The 17,034-nt window shown below is 48.0% G+C and overlaps 1 protein-coding gene across 2 annotated transcripts in view; it reads right to left on the reverse strand.

The window, feature by feature from the left end:
• Positions 1 to 210: 210 nt before the first annotated feature.
• The window catches only part of LOC106601277 (uncharacterized), an 83,439-nt gene continuing 66,615 nt past the window's right edge, over positions 211 to 17,034 (reverse strand). For both annotated transcript variants that reach the window (XM_045715123.2, XM_045715122.2), the window contains 16 exons: positions 16,356 to 16,463; positions 16,133 to 16,240; positions 15,918 to 15,971; positions 15,757 to 15,810; positions 15,417 to 15,470; positions 15,024 to 15,077; positions 14,748 to 14,855; positions 14,468 to 14,521; positions 14,076 to 14,291; positions 13,927 to 13,962; positions 13,421 to 13,474; positions 12,984 to 13,302; positions 11,086 to 11,198; positions 10,588 to 10,656; positions 2,771 to 3,004; positions 211 to 2,413 (listed from right to left, as the gene is read on the reverse strand). In XM_045715123.2, coding sequence (XP_045571079.2) covers positions 2,267 to 2,413; positions 2,771 to 3,004; positions 10,588 to 10,656; positions 11,086 to 11,198; positions 12,984 to 13,302; positions 13,421 to 13,474; positions 13,927 to 13,962; positions 14,076 to 14,291; positions 14,468 to 14,521; positions 14,748 to 14,855; positions 15,024 to 15,077; positions 15,417 to 15,470; positions 15,757 to 15,810; positions 15,918 to 15,971; positions 16,133 to 16,240; positions 16,356 to 16,463 — 1,782 coding nt within the window. In that variant the 3' untranslated portion in view covers positions 211 to 2,266. The remainder of the gene's footprint in view (positions 2,414 to 2,770; positions 3,005 to 10,587; positions 10,657 to 11,085; positions 11,199 to 12,983; positions 13,303 to 13,420; positions 13,475 to 13,926; positions 13,963 to 14,075; positions 14,292 to 14,467; positions 14,522 to 14,747; positions 14,856 to 15,023; positions 15,078 to 15,416; positions 15,471 to 15,756; positions 15,811 to 15,917; positions 15,972 to 16,132; positions 16,241 to 16,355; positions 16,464 to 17,034) is intronic.

Here is a 17,034-nt window from a genome sequence, read left to right on the forward strand (position 1 = left end):
TGTTGCAGAACTAGGCGGTAATGAAGAGACTTGTTTGTCTATTACACTGAGTGGTGAGAGGCCGATACAAACAACTCTCTCTCTCTCTCTCTCTCTCCCCTACTCTCTCTCTCTCTCTCTCTCTCTCTCTCTCTCTCTCTCCCCTACTCTCTCTCTCTCTCTCTCTCTCTCTCTCTCTCTGTGTGTCCCTCTCCCAGATACAGCCTAGTCTTTTTAAAATAGTTTTTTTTATTCGCTTTTCACAAACACGTTTTCATTCAGGCAACAGATTATTAATCATACTCAAATCCTTAGAATAACTGTACAGTATATAAATGAGTTGGACAGATACTATACACAGGGTGTGGAAGGACGGGGCGGGAATTTTACTGTACTGAATTGTTTAAATACTAAAAGACAGTGTGAGGAGGAGTAAGCTGGTAATCTGCCTGTACTGTTTATGTATTCAGGCTGGGAGACCAGCCTGCAGGTTATGTTGGAGAGATGTTGTAGAGATGTAAAGGCACTATGTTGTAACAGCGGCTGTCTTGGGAGTTTTAACGCTTAAAGCGAAAACGTGGAACTTACCCCTAACCTACCTCTGGTACTGTAACCTGCATACCATACAGCATGTTGGAGTGTGTGTACTGTAGTGTCCAGTCCTACAGTACGATATGATACTCCCTGGCTCAGAGAGCATTCCTTACCCATCATGCACAGCTTTTGCAGCACAAATAACTTGCACCCTTTCTCCCTCAAGACACACAACAACACAAATGTAGTTGACATAAAACAAAAACATTTTCTTTAGCACCACACATCATAACAAAATACATCATAAAAATGAAAACACATAAAACAAATAAACAAATACATGACTGAGGTGGAGAACAGGACAGTGGATAATAATAGTACTTTTTAAAAGATGCTTGAAAACAACGACATGTGAAATGCTCCTTGATGTAACAGACAAATGGAGGACTGGAGAAAACACTGTTAATATCCTTTTTAAGAACAACATGCTCTGAAACTCATTCTCGGGCTAAAACAGCTCCAGCTCAACCATTAAGGCCTGGAATACAGAATGCTTGTTTTCCGTAATAAAATGGACGCCAAACTGACACAAATAGGAAATGAAAACATGGAAGGCCGGAAAGTCATATTATCAACAGCGTGCAGAGTAAACCAGTCCAATAAGGAAAGCAACCTTCTCCATTCAAGTAACCATTGGGCTCAACAGACTACTAGTAACATGGTATTGTGTGCTCTTCTCAAGGTCATTCAGTGAGTGATCTGCAGTTGAAGGGAAAGCACTGAGCAAAGATATCATTTCTATCATACAGTATGTTCAACCTTCTAACTAACACAGGGAACGTTGACAGATGAAATAGACTAGTATGGAATTGACATGCTACTGATGTAGGATCTTTCATTTGAAATGTAAAACTTGTAGTGTATTTGTAATTTTTACTTAGAAATTTCAGACTTGATTTTCCCTTATGAAAAATGTATCAACCCCAACAAAAATGTCCATTCATTATAATCCACATAATAATTCACATTTCCTGTTGCTGCAGGATTATTTTCCTGCTGTAGCAAACTGGCTCAAATGAAGATCCTACAACCGTCGATACTGCGGTACACCACCAGTTAACAAGAACTGATGTCCTTATACTGCAATATGATATTATCCTACTGCAATCCAGGCATGCTAATGAGTATGCTAGTGTCTCCTGCTAATTCCACTCCACTCTCATCATAATCCCTCAGGTAGCAACTCATCTCATCTGCATCCCAGGCCTGGCAAAGACAGTGCCACTCAACTGACCCATACCACAGATGACAGGCTAACCCCATGCCTCAACATGGGAGGGATCTGCCTGTCTTTTTAAATTGGTTGTTGTCAAGTGGAACAAGAGACTACTTCTAGTGAATCTAATTACAGCACACTCAAAAGGTGAGCGAAGAAAAGAATGCCGATAAAGAAAAAAACACTACAAATTAAATATATCTAATTGGATGAATTCCCTTTGATAAATGTGCTTTGTTCCTTCTTGCCTTTGCTCCTCTACTCACCATTGGTTGTTATTGTCACGGAAACAATGAAACCTCACGTCCCATTGGCTGTTTGAGAGTCTTATAACATATGCCACAAACCTACCACATATACGGACATATAATAATAAATATTGTGTGTGGAAACAACAGTGAAGTCCAGTTTCTTTCATTGGTAAGTTGTTGTGCAGGTCAGTTCCGGTCATTCCTTGGTTGGTTGAGACAACGTTAGTTAACCGTTGTAACATACTGGTCCCACGTGGAAGCCAAATTTTTGGTTGTTGCTTCCAAAGTCTGAGGGGGCCACGTCTATGACTGGCAGCAGCTCTGCTCTGGGGGAGTCGATCTCCAGGACTGTCCGCTCCTGTCCCTTACGGAACTACAGCAGAGACAAAGAAAAAGACAGCAGAGTTGAGGATACACTGTGCCTGCTAACTTGCTAGATTTCATTCCAACTCCAATCCTATCTATACCATACTCAGATATCATATGATGAACTGATTGTGATCAGCTGCATGGCCTTATCGAATCAAACAGCAGCTGACAAAATATTGGTCAAAACATTAGCATTGATCAAAACATTAGCATTTGTCAAAACATTAGCATTGGTCAAAAAATTACCATTGGTCAAAAAACATTAGCATTTGTCATAACATCAGCATTGGTCAAAACATTAGCACCAATTACAGTAATTCAGTCATTCATTCATTTTCCTTTGTCTCTGCATGGCACCTACCTGGCAGCCGTCGTGTGTTGCCTGGATGAAGGGGTTCTTGGCCTGGCTCATCTCCTCGTCGTTGCTGCCCCGGAAGCGTATGGCGTGTTGGTGGCTGCGGGTAGTGCTGTCAAACCAGCCGGCAGAGTTCTGGCAGGAGTAGGTGAAGGTCTGTCTGGCCGTGGCACTCAGCAGTTTCAGGAAGGTCAGCTGGACCACGTGGACCGGGTTCCCATCAGAGTCACTGTACTGTAACTGGACCAGAGACACACAGCATATCAGAGTCACTGTACTGTAACTGGACCAGAGACACACAGCATATCAGAGTCATTGTACTGTAACTGGACCAGAGACACACAGCATATCAGAGTCATTGTACTGTAACTGGTCCAGAGACACACAGCATATCAGAGTCATTGTACTGTAACTGGACCAGAGACACACAGCATATCAGAGTCATTGTACCGTAACTGGACCAGAGACACACAGCATATCAGAGTCATTGTACTGGAACTGGACCAGAGACACACAGCATATCAGAGTCATTGTACTGGAACTGGACCAGAGACACACAGCATGTCAGAGTCATTGTACTGGAACTGGACCAGAGACACACAGCATATCAGAGTCATTGTACTGGAACTGGACCAGAGACACACAGCATGTCAGAGTCATTGTACTGTAACTGGACCAGAGACACACAGCATATCAGAGTCATTGTACTGTAACTAGACCAGAGACACACAGCATGTCAGAGTCATTGTACTGGAACTGGACCAGAGACACACAGCATATCAGAGTCATTGTACTGTAACTAGACCAGAGACACACAGCATATCAGAGTCGTTGTACTGGAACTGGACCAGAGACACACAGCATATCAGAGTCATTGTACTGGAACTGGACCAGAGACACACAGCATGTCAGAGTCATTGTACTGTAACTGGACCAGAGACACACAGCATGTCAGAGTCATTGTACTGTAACTAGACCAGAGACACACAGCATATCAGAGTCATTGTACTGGAACTGGACCAGAGACACACAGCATGTCAGAGTCATTGTACTGTAACTGGACCAGAGACACACAGCATATCAGAGTCATTGTACTGTAACTAGACCAGAGACACACAGCATGTCAGAGTCATTGTACTGTAACTGGACCAGAGACACACAGCATATCAGAGTCATTGTACTGTAACTAGACCAGAGACACACAGCATGTCAGAGTCATTGTACTGTAACTGGACCAGAGACACACAGCATGTCAGAGTCACTGAATGAGAACTAGACCAGATATGAACCACATATTAATATAGACCACTTGAAGCAACCGGGCTCCCGTCACTGCATGATAACTGGACCAGGGGAAAGAAACAACTCTCAATGACCATTTCAGTCACATGTGGAATGTCCATACCAAATAGCAGTACCAATGCATTTGTAGTAGAGCATCTGGTAAAGCACTATATACATCCAATCTATAATGGCTAGGGCCAGGAGTTTTCCATGACCAAATAACCTGGGCAGGAAAACCTAGCTGACAGAGGTAATGCTGGCACAAAACCAAGCTGACATAGTTAATGGTGGCACAAAACCAAGGTGACAGAGTTAATGCTGGCACAAAACCTAGCTGACATAGTTAATGGTGGCACAAAACCAAGGTGACAGAGTTAATGCTGGCACAAAACCTAGCTGACAGAGTTAATGCTGGCACAAAACCTAGCTGACAGAGTTAATGCTGGCACAAAACCAAGCTGACAGAGTTAATGCTGGCACAAAACCTAGCTGACAGGGTTAATGCTGGCACAAAACTAAGCTGACAGAGTTAATGCTGGCACAAAACCAAGCTGACTGTCAGTCGTTGCTAGGAGTGGTGGTAGGAGTCAGGCGCAGAGAGCAGAGGTAAGGAACTGTGTGTTTATTCAATAAAAACACAACACGATCGACGCCAACACAACGGGCGTGAAAAATGCAAAGTGCCCAAACAACAGGTGCACAGCATGCATGAAAATAGAACAGTAGTAGATCGCCACCACATCCAAATACAAAACACAACCTGACGCTAAATAATCCCGCACAACACTGGGCGGGCTAACCAGGCTTAAATAACCAAAATCAAAAGACAAATGAGGAACAGGTGCAACCAATAAGACAAACCAAACGAAAAGGAAAAAAGGATCAGCGGCGGCTAGTAGGTCGGTGACGACGACCGCCGAGCGCCGCCCGAGCAGGCAGGGGAGCCACCTTCGGTGGGATTCGTGACAGTACCCCCCTCCTGACGCGCGGCTCCCGCAGCGCGCCGCCACCGACCTCGAGGGCGACCCGGAGGACGAGGCGCAGGGCGATCCCCATGAAGGCGGTGGAACTCCCTCAGTAGTGGAGGATCCAAAATGTCCCTCCTGGGTACCCAGCACCTCTCCTCCGCGCCGTACCCCTCCCAGTCGACGAGGTACTGTAGGCCCCGCCCCCGAAGTCTGGAGTCCAGAATGGCGCGTATTTTATACGCCGGGGACCCCCCAATGTCCAGCGGGGGGGGAGGAACCTCCGGCACCTCACCTTCCTGCATGGGACCAGCCACCACCGGCCTGAGGAGAGACACATGAAACGAGGGGTTAATACGGTAGTAAGATGGAAGTTGTAACCGGTAACACACCTCGTTTATCCTCCTCAGGACTTTAAACGGCCCTACACACTGCGGGCCCAGCTTCCGGCAGGGCAAGCGGAGGGGCAGGTTTCTAGCCGAGAGCCAGACTCGATCCCCTGGTGCAAACACAGGGGTCTCACTGCGGTGCTGGTCAGCGCTCTTCTTCTGCCGTCCACTCGCCTTTGTAAGTGCGTCTTTGACGGCTCTCCAGGTGTCCTTCGAGCGCTGCACCCAATCCTCCACCGCAGGAGCCTCGGTCTGGCTCTGGTGCCATGGAGCCAGGACCGGCTGGTAGCCCGACACGCACTAGAACGGTGACATGTTGGTTGATGAGTGCCGTAGAGAATTCTGGGCTATTTCTGCCCATGGCACGTATCTCGCCCATTCTCTGGGCCGGTCCTGGCAATACGTCCTTAGAAACCTACCCACCTCTTGGTTCACCCTCTCCACCTGCCCATTACTCTCGGGGTGGAAACCCGAGGTCAGGCTGACCGAGACCCCCAAACGTTCCATGAACGCCCTCCAAACTCTGGACGTGAACTGGGGACCCCGATCAGAAACGATGTCCTCGGGCACCCCATAGTGCCGGAAGACATGGGTAAACAGGGCCTCCGCAGTCTGCAGAGCCGTAGGGAGACCCGGGCAACGGGATGAGACGACAGGACTTCGAGAACCGATCCACAACGACCAGGATAGTGGTGTTCCCCTGTGATACGGGAAGGTCAGTGAGGAAGTCCACTGATAAGTGTGACCACGGCCGCTGTGGAACGGGAAGGGGGTGTAATTTCCCTCTAGGCAGGTGTCGAGGAGCCTTGCTCTAAGCGCACACCGAGCAGGAGGAAACATAAAACCGCACGTCCTTACCCAAGGTGGGCCACCAGTACTTCCCCCTCAGGTTCCGCACTGTCCTCTCGATCCCAGGGTGACCCGAAGAGGGGAGATTATGGGCCCATCGAATCAATCGATCACGGAGACCAAGCGGTACGTACTGAACACCTGTCGGACACTGCGATGGTGCAGGTTCCGACCTTAACGCCCGCTCGATCTCCGCGTCCAACTCCCATACCACCGGAGCTACCAAACACGACGCCGGAAGAATGGGAGCCGGATCGATGGCCCTCTCCTCGGTGTCATATAGGCGGGACAGTGCGTCGGCCTTCGTGTTCAGTGAACCTGGCCGATAAGAGATGGTGAACCGGAAACGGGTAAAGAACATGGCCCACCTGGCCTGACGCAGATTCAGTCTCCTAGCTGCCCGGATGTACTCGAGGTTATGGTGGTCAGTCCAGATGAGGAAAGGGTGCTTTGCCCCCTCAAGCCAATGTCTCCACACCTTCCGAGCCTTGACCACAGCTAACAACCCCTGTCCCCCACATCATAGTTCTGCTCCGCCGGCCCTAGCTTCCTAGAGAAGAAAGCGCACGGGCGGAGTTTGGGTGGCGTGCCCGAGCGCTGTGATAGCACGGCCCCCACCCCAGTCTCGGACGCGTCCACCTCCACTATGAATGCCAAAGAGGGATCCGGATGAGCCAGCACTGGAGCGACGGTAAACAGCTCCTTCAGGCGACTGAACGCTCTGTTCGCCTCTGCTGACCAGCGCAAGCGCGCCGGACCCCCCTTCAGCAGTGAGGTAATGGGAGCAGCAACTTGACCAAAGCCCCGGATAAACCTCCGGTAGTAATTGGCAAACCCTAAAAACCGCTGCACCTCCTTTACCGTGGTCGGAGTCGGCCAATTACGCACGGCTTTAACGCGGTCATCCTCCATCACCACCCCCGAGGTGGAAATGCGATACCCCAGGAAGGAAACGGCTCGTTTGAAAAACTCACATTTCTCAGCCTTGACGTACAGGTCATTCTCCAGCAGTCGCTCAAGCACCTTGCGCACCAGGGAGACATGCGCGGCGCGGGTGGCGGAATAAATCAAGATGTCGTCAATATACACCACCACCCCCTGTCCGTGCAGGTCCCTGAGAATCTCGTCAACAAAGGATTGAAAGACGGCTGGAGCATTCTTTAACCCGTACGGCATGACGAGGTACTCATAGTGGCCCGATGTGGTACTAAATGCGGTTTTCCACTCGTCTCCTCCCCGGATACGCACCAGATTGTACGCGCTCCCGAGGTCCAGTTTCGTGAAAAAACGCGCGCCGTGAAATGATTCCACCGCCGTAGCGATGAGAGGTAGTGGGTAACTGAACCCTACTGTGATGGAATTTAGACCTCGATAATCAATGCACGGACGCAACCCTCCATCCTTTTTCTTCACAAAAAAGAAACTCGAGGAGACGGGTGACATGGAGGGCCGAATATACCCCTGTCTCAGAGATTCCGTGACATATGTTTCCATAGCCAACGTCTCCTCCTGTGACAATGGGTACACGTGACTCCTGGGAAGTGCAGCGTTTACCTGGAGATTTATCACGCAATCCCCTCGTCGATGAGGTGGTAATCGGGTCGCCCTCTTTTTACAGAAGGCGATAGCCAAATCGGCATATTCTGAGGGAATGCGCACAGTGGAAACCTGGTCTGGACTCTCCACCGTCGTCGCACCGATGGAAACTCCCTTACACCTGCCTGAGCACTCCTCTGACCACCCTCTGAGAGCCCCCTGTCTCCACGAAATATTGGGATTGTGATTGGCCAGCCAGGGAATCCCCAGCACCACCGGAAACGCAGGAGAATCAATGAGGAAGAGACTAATCCGTTCCCCATGATCCCCCTGCGTTACCATGTCCAGTGGCACCTTGGCCTCCCTGACCAGTCCTGACCCTAATGGTCTGCTATCTAAGGAGTGCACGGGGAAAGGTTGGTCCAATGACACCAGGGGAATCCCTAGCCTTAATGCGAGCCCACGATCCATAAAGTTTCCAGCTGCGCCTGAATCGACTAGCGCCTTATGCTGGAAAGAGGGAGAAAACAAGGGGAAAGTTACTAAAACGAACATGTGACCAACAGGGAGCTCTGGGTGAGGTTGGTGCTTACTCACCTGAGATGGACGAGGAGTGCTCCGCCTGCCATCCCGATTCCCAGAGGAGCTCCCCCAGCACCTGTCGGTAGTGTGTCCTCTCCGACCACACTGGATACAAGGGGAGCCTCCTCCTCCGGTTCCCCTGGACGCGGCCCCCCCTAGCTCCATAGGAATGGGAGCTGGAGGACCTGGAGGTGGAACCAACAGGGCCCCGTCTGGACGCCCGCGCGCAGCCAGCAGATTGTCAAGACGAATGGACATGTCGATTAGTTCGTCTAGCGACAGGGTAGTGTCCCGACAGGCTAGCTCACGGCGGACGTCCTCCCGGAGGCTACACCGATAGTGGTCCATCAGGGCCCTGTCGTTCCACCCCGCTCCAGCAGCCAAGGTCCGGAACTCCAGAGCAAAGTCCTGTGCGCTCCTCGTCTCCTGACGCAGGTGGAACAGCCGTTCACCCGCCGCCCGGCCTTCTGCTGGGTGGTCGAACACGGCCCGGAACCGGTGGGTGAACTCAGGGTAGTGATCCCTTGCCGAGTCTGGGCCATACCACACTGCGTTGGCCCACTCCAGGGCACGTCCCGTTAAGCAGGAGACGAGGACGCTTACGCTCTCCTCTCCGGAGGGAGCTGGATGAACGGTAGCCAGGTACAAATCCAACTGTAGCAGGAACCCCTGGCACCCCGCCGCCGCTCCATCGTACTCCCTGGGGAGAGCCAGGCGTAGGGCTCCGGGTCCGGACGTCGGTGGAGGGGTAGATGGTGGAGGAGGAGTTGGTGCTGGGGATGCGGTAGGGAGGCCACTCCTCTCCCATCGGTCCATCCTCTCCATCATCTGCTCCATCGCTGAGCCGATTCGGTGGAGGATGGTGGTATGGTGAAGGACCCGTTCCTCCATCGATGGGAGAGGAGGGGAGGCTGCTCCTGCTGACTCCATAGCTGGTGCGGGATTCTGTCAGTCGTTGCTAGGAGTGGTGGTAGGAGTCAGGCGCAGAGAGCAGAGGTAAGGAACTGTGTGTTTATTCAATAAAAACACAACACGATCGACGCCAACACAACGGGCGTGAAAAATGCAAAGTGCCCAAACAACAGGTGCACAGCATGCATGAAAATAGAACAGTAGTAGATCGCCACCACATCCAAATACAAAACACAACCTGACGCTAAATAATCCCGCACAACACTGGGCGGGCTAACCAGGCTTAAATAACCAAAATCAAAAGACAAATGAGGAACAGGTGCAACCAATAAGACAAACCAAACGAAAAGGAAAAAAGGATCAGCGGCGGCTAGTAGGTCGGTGACGACGACCGCCGAGCGCCGCCCGAGCAGGCAGGGGAGCCACCTTCGGTGGGATTCGTGACACTGACAGAGTTAATGCTGGCACAAAACCTAGCTGACAGAGTTAATGCTGGCACAAAACCAAGCTGACAGAGTTAATGCTGGCACAAAACCTAGCTGACAGAGTTAATGCTGGCGACAGCACTATATCCACCCTGGTGAACAGAGGAACGCTAGGACCAATTGTGTTACCATGAACCTTTTCGCTCTCTTAGAAATCTCACAACCAGTGTTTCATTAATAATGTAACAGGAGAGGAGGGGACAAAGGTCACAATAATTTGCCTAGAGAGTCAGAATAAGAGAGTTGTAGAGAAAGAGAGTTAGTGGGAGAGAAAGAAAGAAAGAAAGAAAGAAAGAAAGAAAGAAAGAAAGAAAGAAAGAAAGAAAGAAAGAAAGAAAGAAAGAAAGAAAGAAAGAAAGAAAGAAAGAAAGAGAAAGATAGAAAGAGAGAGAGAGCGAGAGCGAGAGAGAGAGAGAGAGAGAGAGAGAGAGAGAGAAAAGGACACAATGGCGTGGGTGTGAAAGAGTCAGTGAAAGGGATTGGGATTCTGTGTTAAGAGATGTCTGGTCAGGTGCACATGAAAGACCAGTGCTCAAAGCTCTGAATGCTCTTCAATGAGAGTCCACTGCTGCCAATGGCTCTGTGTGACTCACTCACTTCTGCAGGCAGAAAACACAGGTATCATACATGGGCACATACATGAACCCTCTATTGGACAGTAGGTTCTATCACACACATGCTCACACACATGCTCACACACATGCACATCTACTCAATTATACACATGAATATTATTCAAATGCACTCCCTTTAAATTAATATAATTTACCTGGGGTTTGGAAACATTTAAATGAATGGCAGCAGTTGAAAGTGGTCAGTACCTGTTTGCCTTTCCTGTATTGACTGAACCAGCTTCCTGGCTTCTCTTTGTTCCAGGCTGCTAGCTTCACCTGTTCACAAGAATAGAGAAGGAAACAAGGAATCTCTGTAACACAGGCTTCTGAGGAGGTATCTTAATTTGATCACTCTGTTGTTGCGGAGAATTTCCTGCACAGCAGGAAATACCAATTGTAGTGTATTAAAGGTTTTAAAAGGCTTCTAAAGTGTGTGATTTCCACTTTAAAATTGATTTGCCATTATGAAAAATGTAACAGAAAATATATCAACCCCTAAAAAATATCTATTAATTATAATCCACATAATAATTAACATATCCTATAGCTGCTGGATTATTTTCCTGCTGTGAAAAATAGGGTCAAATCAAGATAGTGCATCTGTAAGACACCAGTTGATCTGAGGCCAATGAATATGTACTGTACACTACTACAATGTTCTAGTTAGGTTGATGTGAGCAGACATCAAGGTAGTTTGAGACTCACAGTTTCAATCCTCTTGTCAGGGTAGAGACAAGTCTCTCCCTCAGCGGTGAAGTTACAGAAGACCTTGATGGAGTCCCTGTGACATCCCTGGTTGGGGTCGATCCAGTATTCACCTGGGACAGGTACGGAGACAGAGACAGCGGTGTCATTTCAATACGGGACAGCAGATCAGGCAAGAGAAAGGGGAAGACATGAAATCATAGAGTATGTATGATGTAACAGGTAATTATACTGGCTATTGGAGGATTTGGTGGCTCATTTGCTCAATCAAATACAGTGCCTATAGAAAGTATACTCCTCCTTTGGGTTTCTTCACATACTATTGTGTTACAAAGTGGGATTAAAATGGATTTTATTGTCATTGTTTGTCAACGATCTACACAAAATACTCTGTAATGTCAAAGTGGAAGAACAATTATTTAGATATATTTTTTTAAGAATAATGAAAAAGAAAACACTAATATAACTTGATTAATTAGATAAATACTCACCCCCCAGAATCAATACATGTTATAAACACATTTGGCAGTGATTACAGCTGTTAGTCTTATTGGGTGAGTCTCAGAAAAGCTTTACACACCTGGATTGTGCAATATTTGCCCATTATTCTTTTCAAACTGCTTCAAGCTCTGTCAACTCTGTTAGCTGGATCATGGCTAGAAAGCCATTTTCAAGTGTTGCCATAGATTTTCAAGCAGACTTAACTCAAAACTGTAACTTGGCCACTGTCTTCTTGGTAAGCAATTCCAGTGTAGATTTGGCCTTGTGTTTTAGGTTATTGTTCTGCTGAAAGGTGAGTTGCTATCCCAGTGTCAGGTGTAAAGCAGACTAAAGCAGGTTTTCCTCTAGGATTTTCCCTGTGCTTCATGCTGTTTCTTTTCATCCTGAAAAACTCCCGACTTTGCCGATGTCTAGCATACCCATACCATGATGCAGCCACCACCATACTTGAAAATACGGAGGCAGTGACTCAGTAATGTGTTGTGTTGGATTTTCCCCAAACATAAGGCTTTGCATTTAGGCCAAAAAGTGTATTCCTTTGCCGGGTTTGGTGCTTTGTTGCATACATATGCATGTTTTGGACTATTTGTGTTCTTCTTTTCACTCTGTCATTTAGGTCATTATTGTGAAGTTACTACAATGTTGTTGATCCATCTTCAGTTTTCTCCCATCACAGCCGTTGAACTCTGTAGCTGTTTTAAAATTACCAATGGCCTCATGGTGACGTCCCTGATCAGTTTCCTTCCTGTCCTGCAGCTCAGTTCAGAAGGACGACTGTATTTTTTTATGTGTCTGAGTGGTTTAATACATAATCCACAGCATAATTATTAACTTGATCATGCTTAAAGAGATATTCAATGTCTGATTTGTTATTGTTACCCATCTACCAATCACTGCCATTCTTTATGAGGCTTTCGAAAAGCTCCCTGGTCTTTGTAGTTGAATCTGTGCTTGAAATTCAATACTTGACTGAGCGATCTTACAGATGTTTTATGTACAGTATGGGGGACAGAGAAAGGGTTAGTCATTATTTCATACAGAGTGAGTCCATATAACTTATGTGATTTGTTAAGTCAAATTTAGGCTTGCCTGAACAAAGGAGCTGAATACTTATGTAACGACTATATTTTAGTTATACAAAAATTATCAATTAGCAACAAAAAATATATAATTTTCTTTTCAATTTGACATTATTGAGTATTTTGTGTAGATCAATGACCAAAAAATAAAATTAAATCTATTTCAATCCCACTTTGTAACGCAACAAAATGTGAAACAAATTCAAGGGGGTGCAGATTTTCTATAGGCACTGTACATGTTCACGTCAATAAGAGTGCCAATGCAGGGTGATGAGGGGAGATCTGTGTGATACGAGGGTGATGAGGTGATGTGCTGACCGTCTTTGTAGCCATGCTGGATCATCATGAGCTCCTTGCAGGTGCGGGCGGGGCTCTCAAAGGTCCCCAGGGGCTTCCTCATCAGCTCCACCTCTGTCTTCATGGAGGTGAGGGAGGCAAACACCTCCTCCATGCCCTCTGCCTCCTCCAGCATGGGCTGGTCTGCCTGCAGGAACACCTCCTGCTCCAGATCCATCTTCATCCCTACCTCCTCGTAGGGAGCTGCGCCTCCTTGCACCATCCTAGAGTGCCTCTTCCTCTTCCTCCGGCCCTCGTGGTCTCTGATAGGTAGCAGCTGGACCATGGTGGCAGGCGGACCCTGGAGGGAAGGAACACAAATGGATGACAGATGACAAGAAACAACAGTGACAGAGAGAAACAGAAAGAGAAAGGTAGGGTGGATGAGAAGTGTGGAGGTGTGTATGTGGAGGACTTACAGGGGGTCCGGGGGATCCGGCGGGGCCAGTGTCTCCTTGGAGTCCGATGGCACCCTGAAGAAAAGAATGGAACAAAATCCTGCCTCAATCCTCCAGTCACCTGGAGCGATTCTCACACTAGTTTGCCAAATCCCTCTTTGATCCTGGCAGATATGGTTCAAGGGTTTATAGGATTATCCAGCTCTGTGCATCAGCAGTCTGTGGCCAAAGCCACTGCTCTCTACATGACACACTATGGTACTTTTCATAACATCACACCGCACCACTATATCCTATTAAAATACACTGTACCCACAGGAACAACACATCACTGTATGGGCTCACTTTTAAGGCCAAAATACATTTTAAAAAGTATAATGTAGAAAATTAAGCTGAACGATGGTTCATTTGGCAAGGCGAGATAACGGCTTGTCTGGCAGCATATGCTCCTGGCAGCTGCTAGCTATAGGCTGGTGTGTAAGGAGAGGAATGACAATATGGAGATACAGTCAGATGACTGGACTTACCAGGTCTCCTTTGGATCCTCTCTCACCAACTGCACCCTAACAGGGGAAGAGAGGTCATTTTGAAATAGGAAGATTCATATCAAAGTAAAACAAAGCCAACTATGAAGAGTTGAGTGGGGTGGGGGGACTGAGGAGGAGGGGGCACTTACAGAAAGTCCAGAGGGTCCTGGGGGGCCGGTGGGGCCAGGGAGGCCACCCTTACCCCCGTCTCCTTTGGTTCCTTGTGTGCCCTGATTTCCGGGCAGGCCTCTGTCTCCCTTCTCTCCCAGCTCTCCTGGAGGTCCGATCAGACCGATCAGACCACCGTGACCCTTATCTCCCTTCCTGCCCGGGTCTCCTTTCAAACCTGGCAGTCCTGGGGGTCCCTGGGAACAACACAAGATCACATTTACATTACATGGTTACACATGGGTGAAAAAATATAATTGACGTATCAGTGGAATTGACCCTATCAAGGCTACCTACCATATGTTATGTGAAAGAGGGGCAATAACAGTACAGTAGGTTGACATATGAACATGTAATATGCATGGGGTCTTACCATAGGTCCAGGGGGTCCCGTCTGGCCTGGGGGGCCATTTAACCCTTGCTCACCCTGCAAATGAAAACACAAATAGGGGTTAATCAATTCAACAACATGTCCCCAAGCCTTGTTGCTGGTTGTACTGAGATGCACCATGTATGTTGATAGTAAACCAATGACAGTTTATACTAAACTAATTAGGGAGACATGATGAGTGGAGCAGCAGAGCCACAGGCTACAGTAGAGGGAGATGTCTGTTTGAGTTAGAGTAAGGAGAGGAGAGGAGAGGGGGACTCACCCCGGGGCCTGGGATCCCTCGGAGGCCCTCTGGGCCAGGCTTCCCTGAATGTCCCTGGGGCCCCACTGGCCCTTTCTTCCCCACCAGACCTTCAACCCCATTGGTCCCCTAAAGGAATGAGAGAGAAGAACAGCATGACATGGTGGAGAGGAAAACAAAACGGAGTAAAACTGACATGTGTGGTGTACAATGCAGTAGCCTTTTCTTTTTGGGGATTTATTTTCTTCATATTTCATTAATGAGTTCAGTGTTGTTGAGTGTTCCACACATCCTTACCTTTGCTCCCTTCATTCCTTGTTTCCCTTCTTTTCCAGCAGCTCCCAAGTGGCCCTGGTGAGAGAGCGAGAGAGATAGAGAGAGAGAGACAGAGAGCGAGAGCGAGAGCGCGAGAGAGAGAGAGAGAGAGAGAGAGAGAGAGAGAGAGAGAGAGAGAGAGAGAGAGCAAGAGAGAGCGAGAGAGGTGGGGGAACATGAGGACAGAGTTTCAGCTGCTGGGGACAATACCCGAGTGCTTAAAAGCCTTACACTGCTTTTGTTCTTCTAAAACAGATAGAGGTCAATAAAATCCCTGAAGATATCCGAGTCTGTACAAATATACAACAATAAAGGCATGCACACAAGCCCCACAAACACTCTCTCCCTCTCTCACACACACACATCAACACTCACCCTTCTCCCGAGGGGCCCTGAAGGGCCCGGTTCTCCAGAGGCTCCTGGGGGTCCCTGAGGACAGCAGAAAAAAGGGTCAGAGTTGAAACACAACCACACACAGTCTCAAAGACAACAACCACACACAGTCTAAAAGACACAGGGAAGAAAGCACAGCATATCCATGAATAAGTCAAGCCTCTCTGTATGTGACAAAGTACAAAGGCAATACTATATCTTTGGTATGCATACACTTTATGTATGTGATACTGTTGAATGAGCTCAGAGAACATACACAGTTACACATGTTTATGCTGTTTGTATGAATTCCTGTGTGATGTAAATGCTGTACTGTACTTACGGCTTTCCCAGGATCACCGTTGTCTCCTTTTGATCCCGGTCCACCATCAACTCCCTGTTTCAACCAGAAACACACATTTAGAGGAGGAACAGAAGAATCAGTAATCTACTGCTGTCAACATTAGAAATGAATGTTCTTGGTTCTACAGGTGCTGTACTCACATTGATCCCTGCTTCTCCAGGGGGTCCAGAATCTCCTGGGAATCCAATGGGCCCCTACAGAGGACCGGGAGGGGTCAGTTACCAATGACTGTTAGTTACAGCAGCATCGCTTGAGATTAATCTAATTCATTGGCCTGCCACCAACTCAAGAACCAGTTGGTAGCCTAAAGGACTAGTGACTAGCAGATGAGTGGCCTACATAGAGATCTACTCACAGGGTTTCCTTTGGGTCCGTCCTCCCCTGGCGTGCCTCTGACTCCTGCAGGTCCTGCTGCTCCGGAGGGGCCAGAGTCACCCTTCTCCCCCAGCTCCCCTTTACCACCCTGGGGACACCATACAATCATACAGTTAGTGGTTGAGAGAGAGAGAGAGAGAGAGAGAGAGAGAGAGAGAGAGAGAGAGAGAGAGAGAGAGAGAGAGAGAGAGAGGATGACTTACAGCGGCACCAGTGTCTCCAACTGGTCCCGGGTCCCCAGCCTCTCCATCCTCCCCCTTCTCTCCAACGATCCCAGGCTGGCCCACTCCACCAGGCTGGCCAGCAGAGCCCTGTTACAACACAACATAACCACTTGAACCAACACACTGACAGGAGGACTGAAATAATAAATATTTCATCTAAAGGTTTCTTGTGTTGATGTTGTTTTGGGTGTCTGCGGTTCTCTGTCAGGGTGCTGAGACAGCAGCTGCACCATCATCACTAGGAGAAAATATTGACTGTTGTCTATGTGTGTGAGTTTCCTCTGTTTGTGCGATCTGAGTAACAGAGTGTGGAGTCAGTCTCTCTGTATCTCTGTGTCGGTGTGTGTCAATGTGGAAGTGTGTGCTGACAGTGAAAGCATCTCTCTCTTTGGTAGAGTGCACAAATTGGAACGTGTGAGTGAGTGGAAGACTATCATGCTTGCAGTGCAAGCCAGCTCTTCTATTTCCCAGACTCAAAGCTTCTCTTTATCCATTTCTCTTTCACAACATCACCTGTATCAATCCATTTATGGATCGCTCCATCTCTACACCCTTCTATTTCCATGGTACCATATGAATCCGACTTAGGTTCAAATGGTATTCAACATCTTTCAAATAGTCCCTGATTGAGCTTGGATAGGAAACTAGAACCAATTGG

The sequence above is a fragment of the Salmo salar genome, chromosome 03 (assembly GCF_965601325.2).
Source record: "Salmo salar chromosome 03, fSalSal1, whole genome shotgun sequence".
In the NCBI taxonomy this organism is placed as follows: Eukaryota; Metazoa; Chordata; class Actinopteri; order Salmoniformes; family Salmonidae; genus Salmo; species Salmo salar.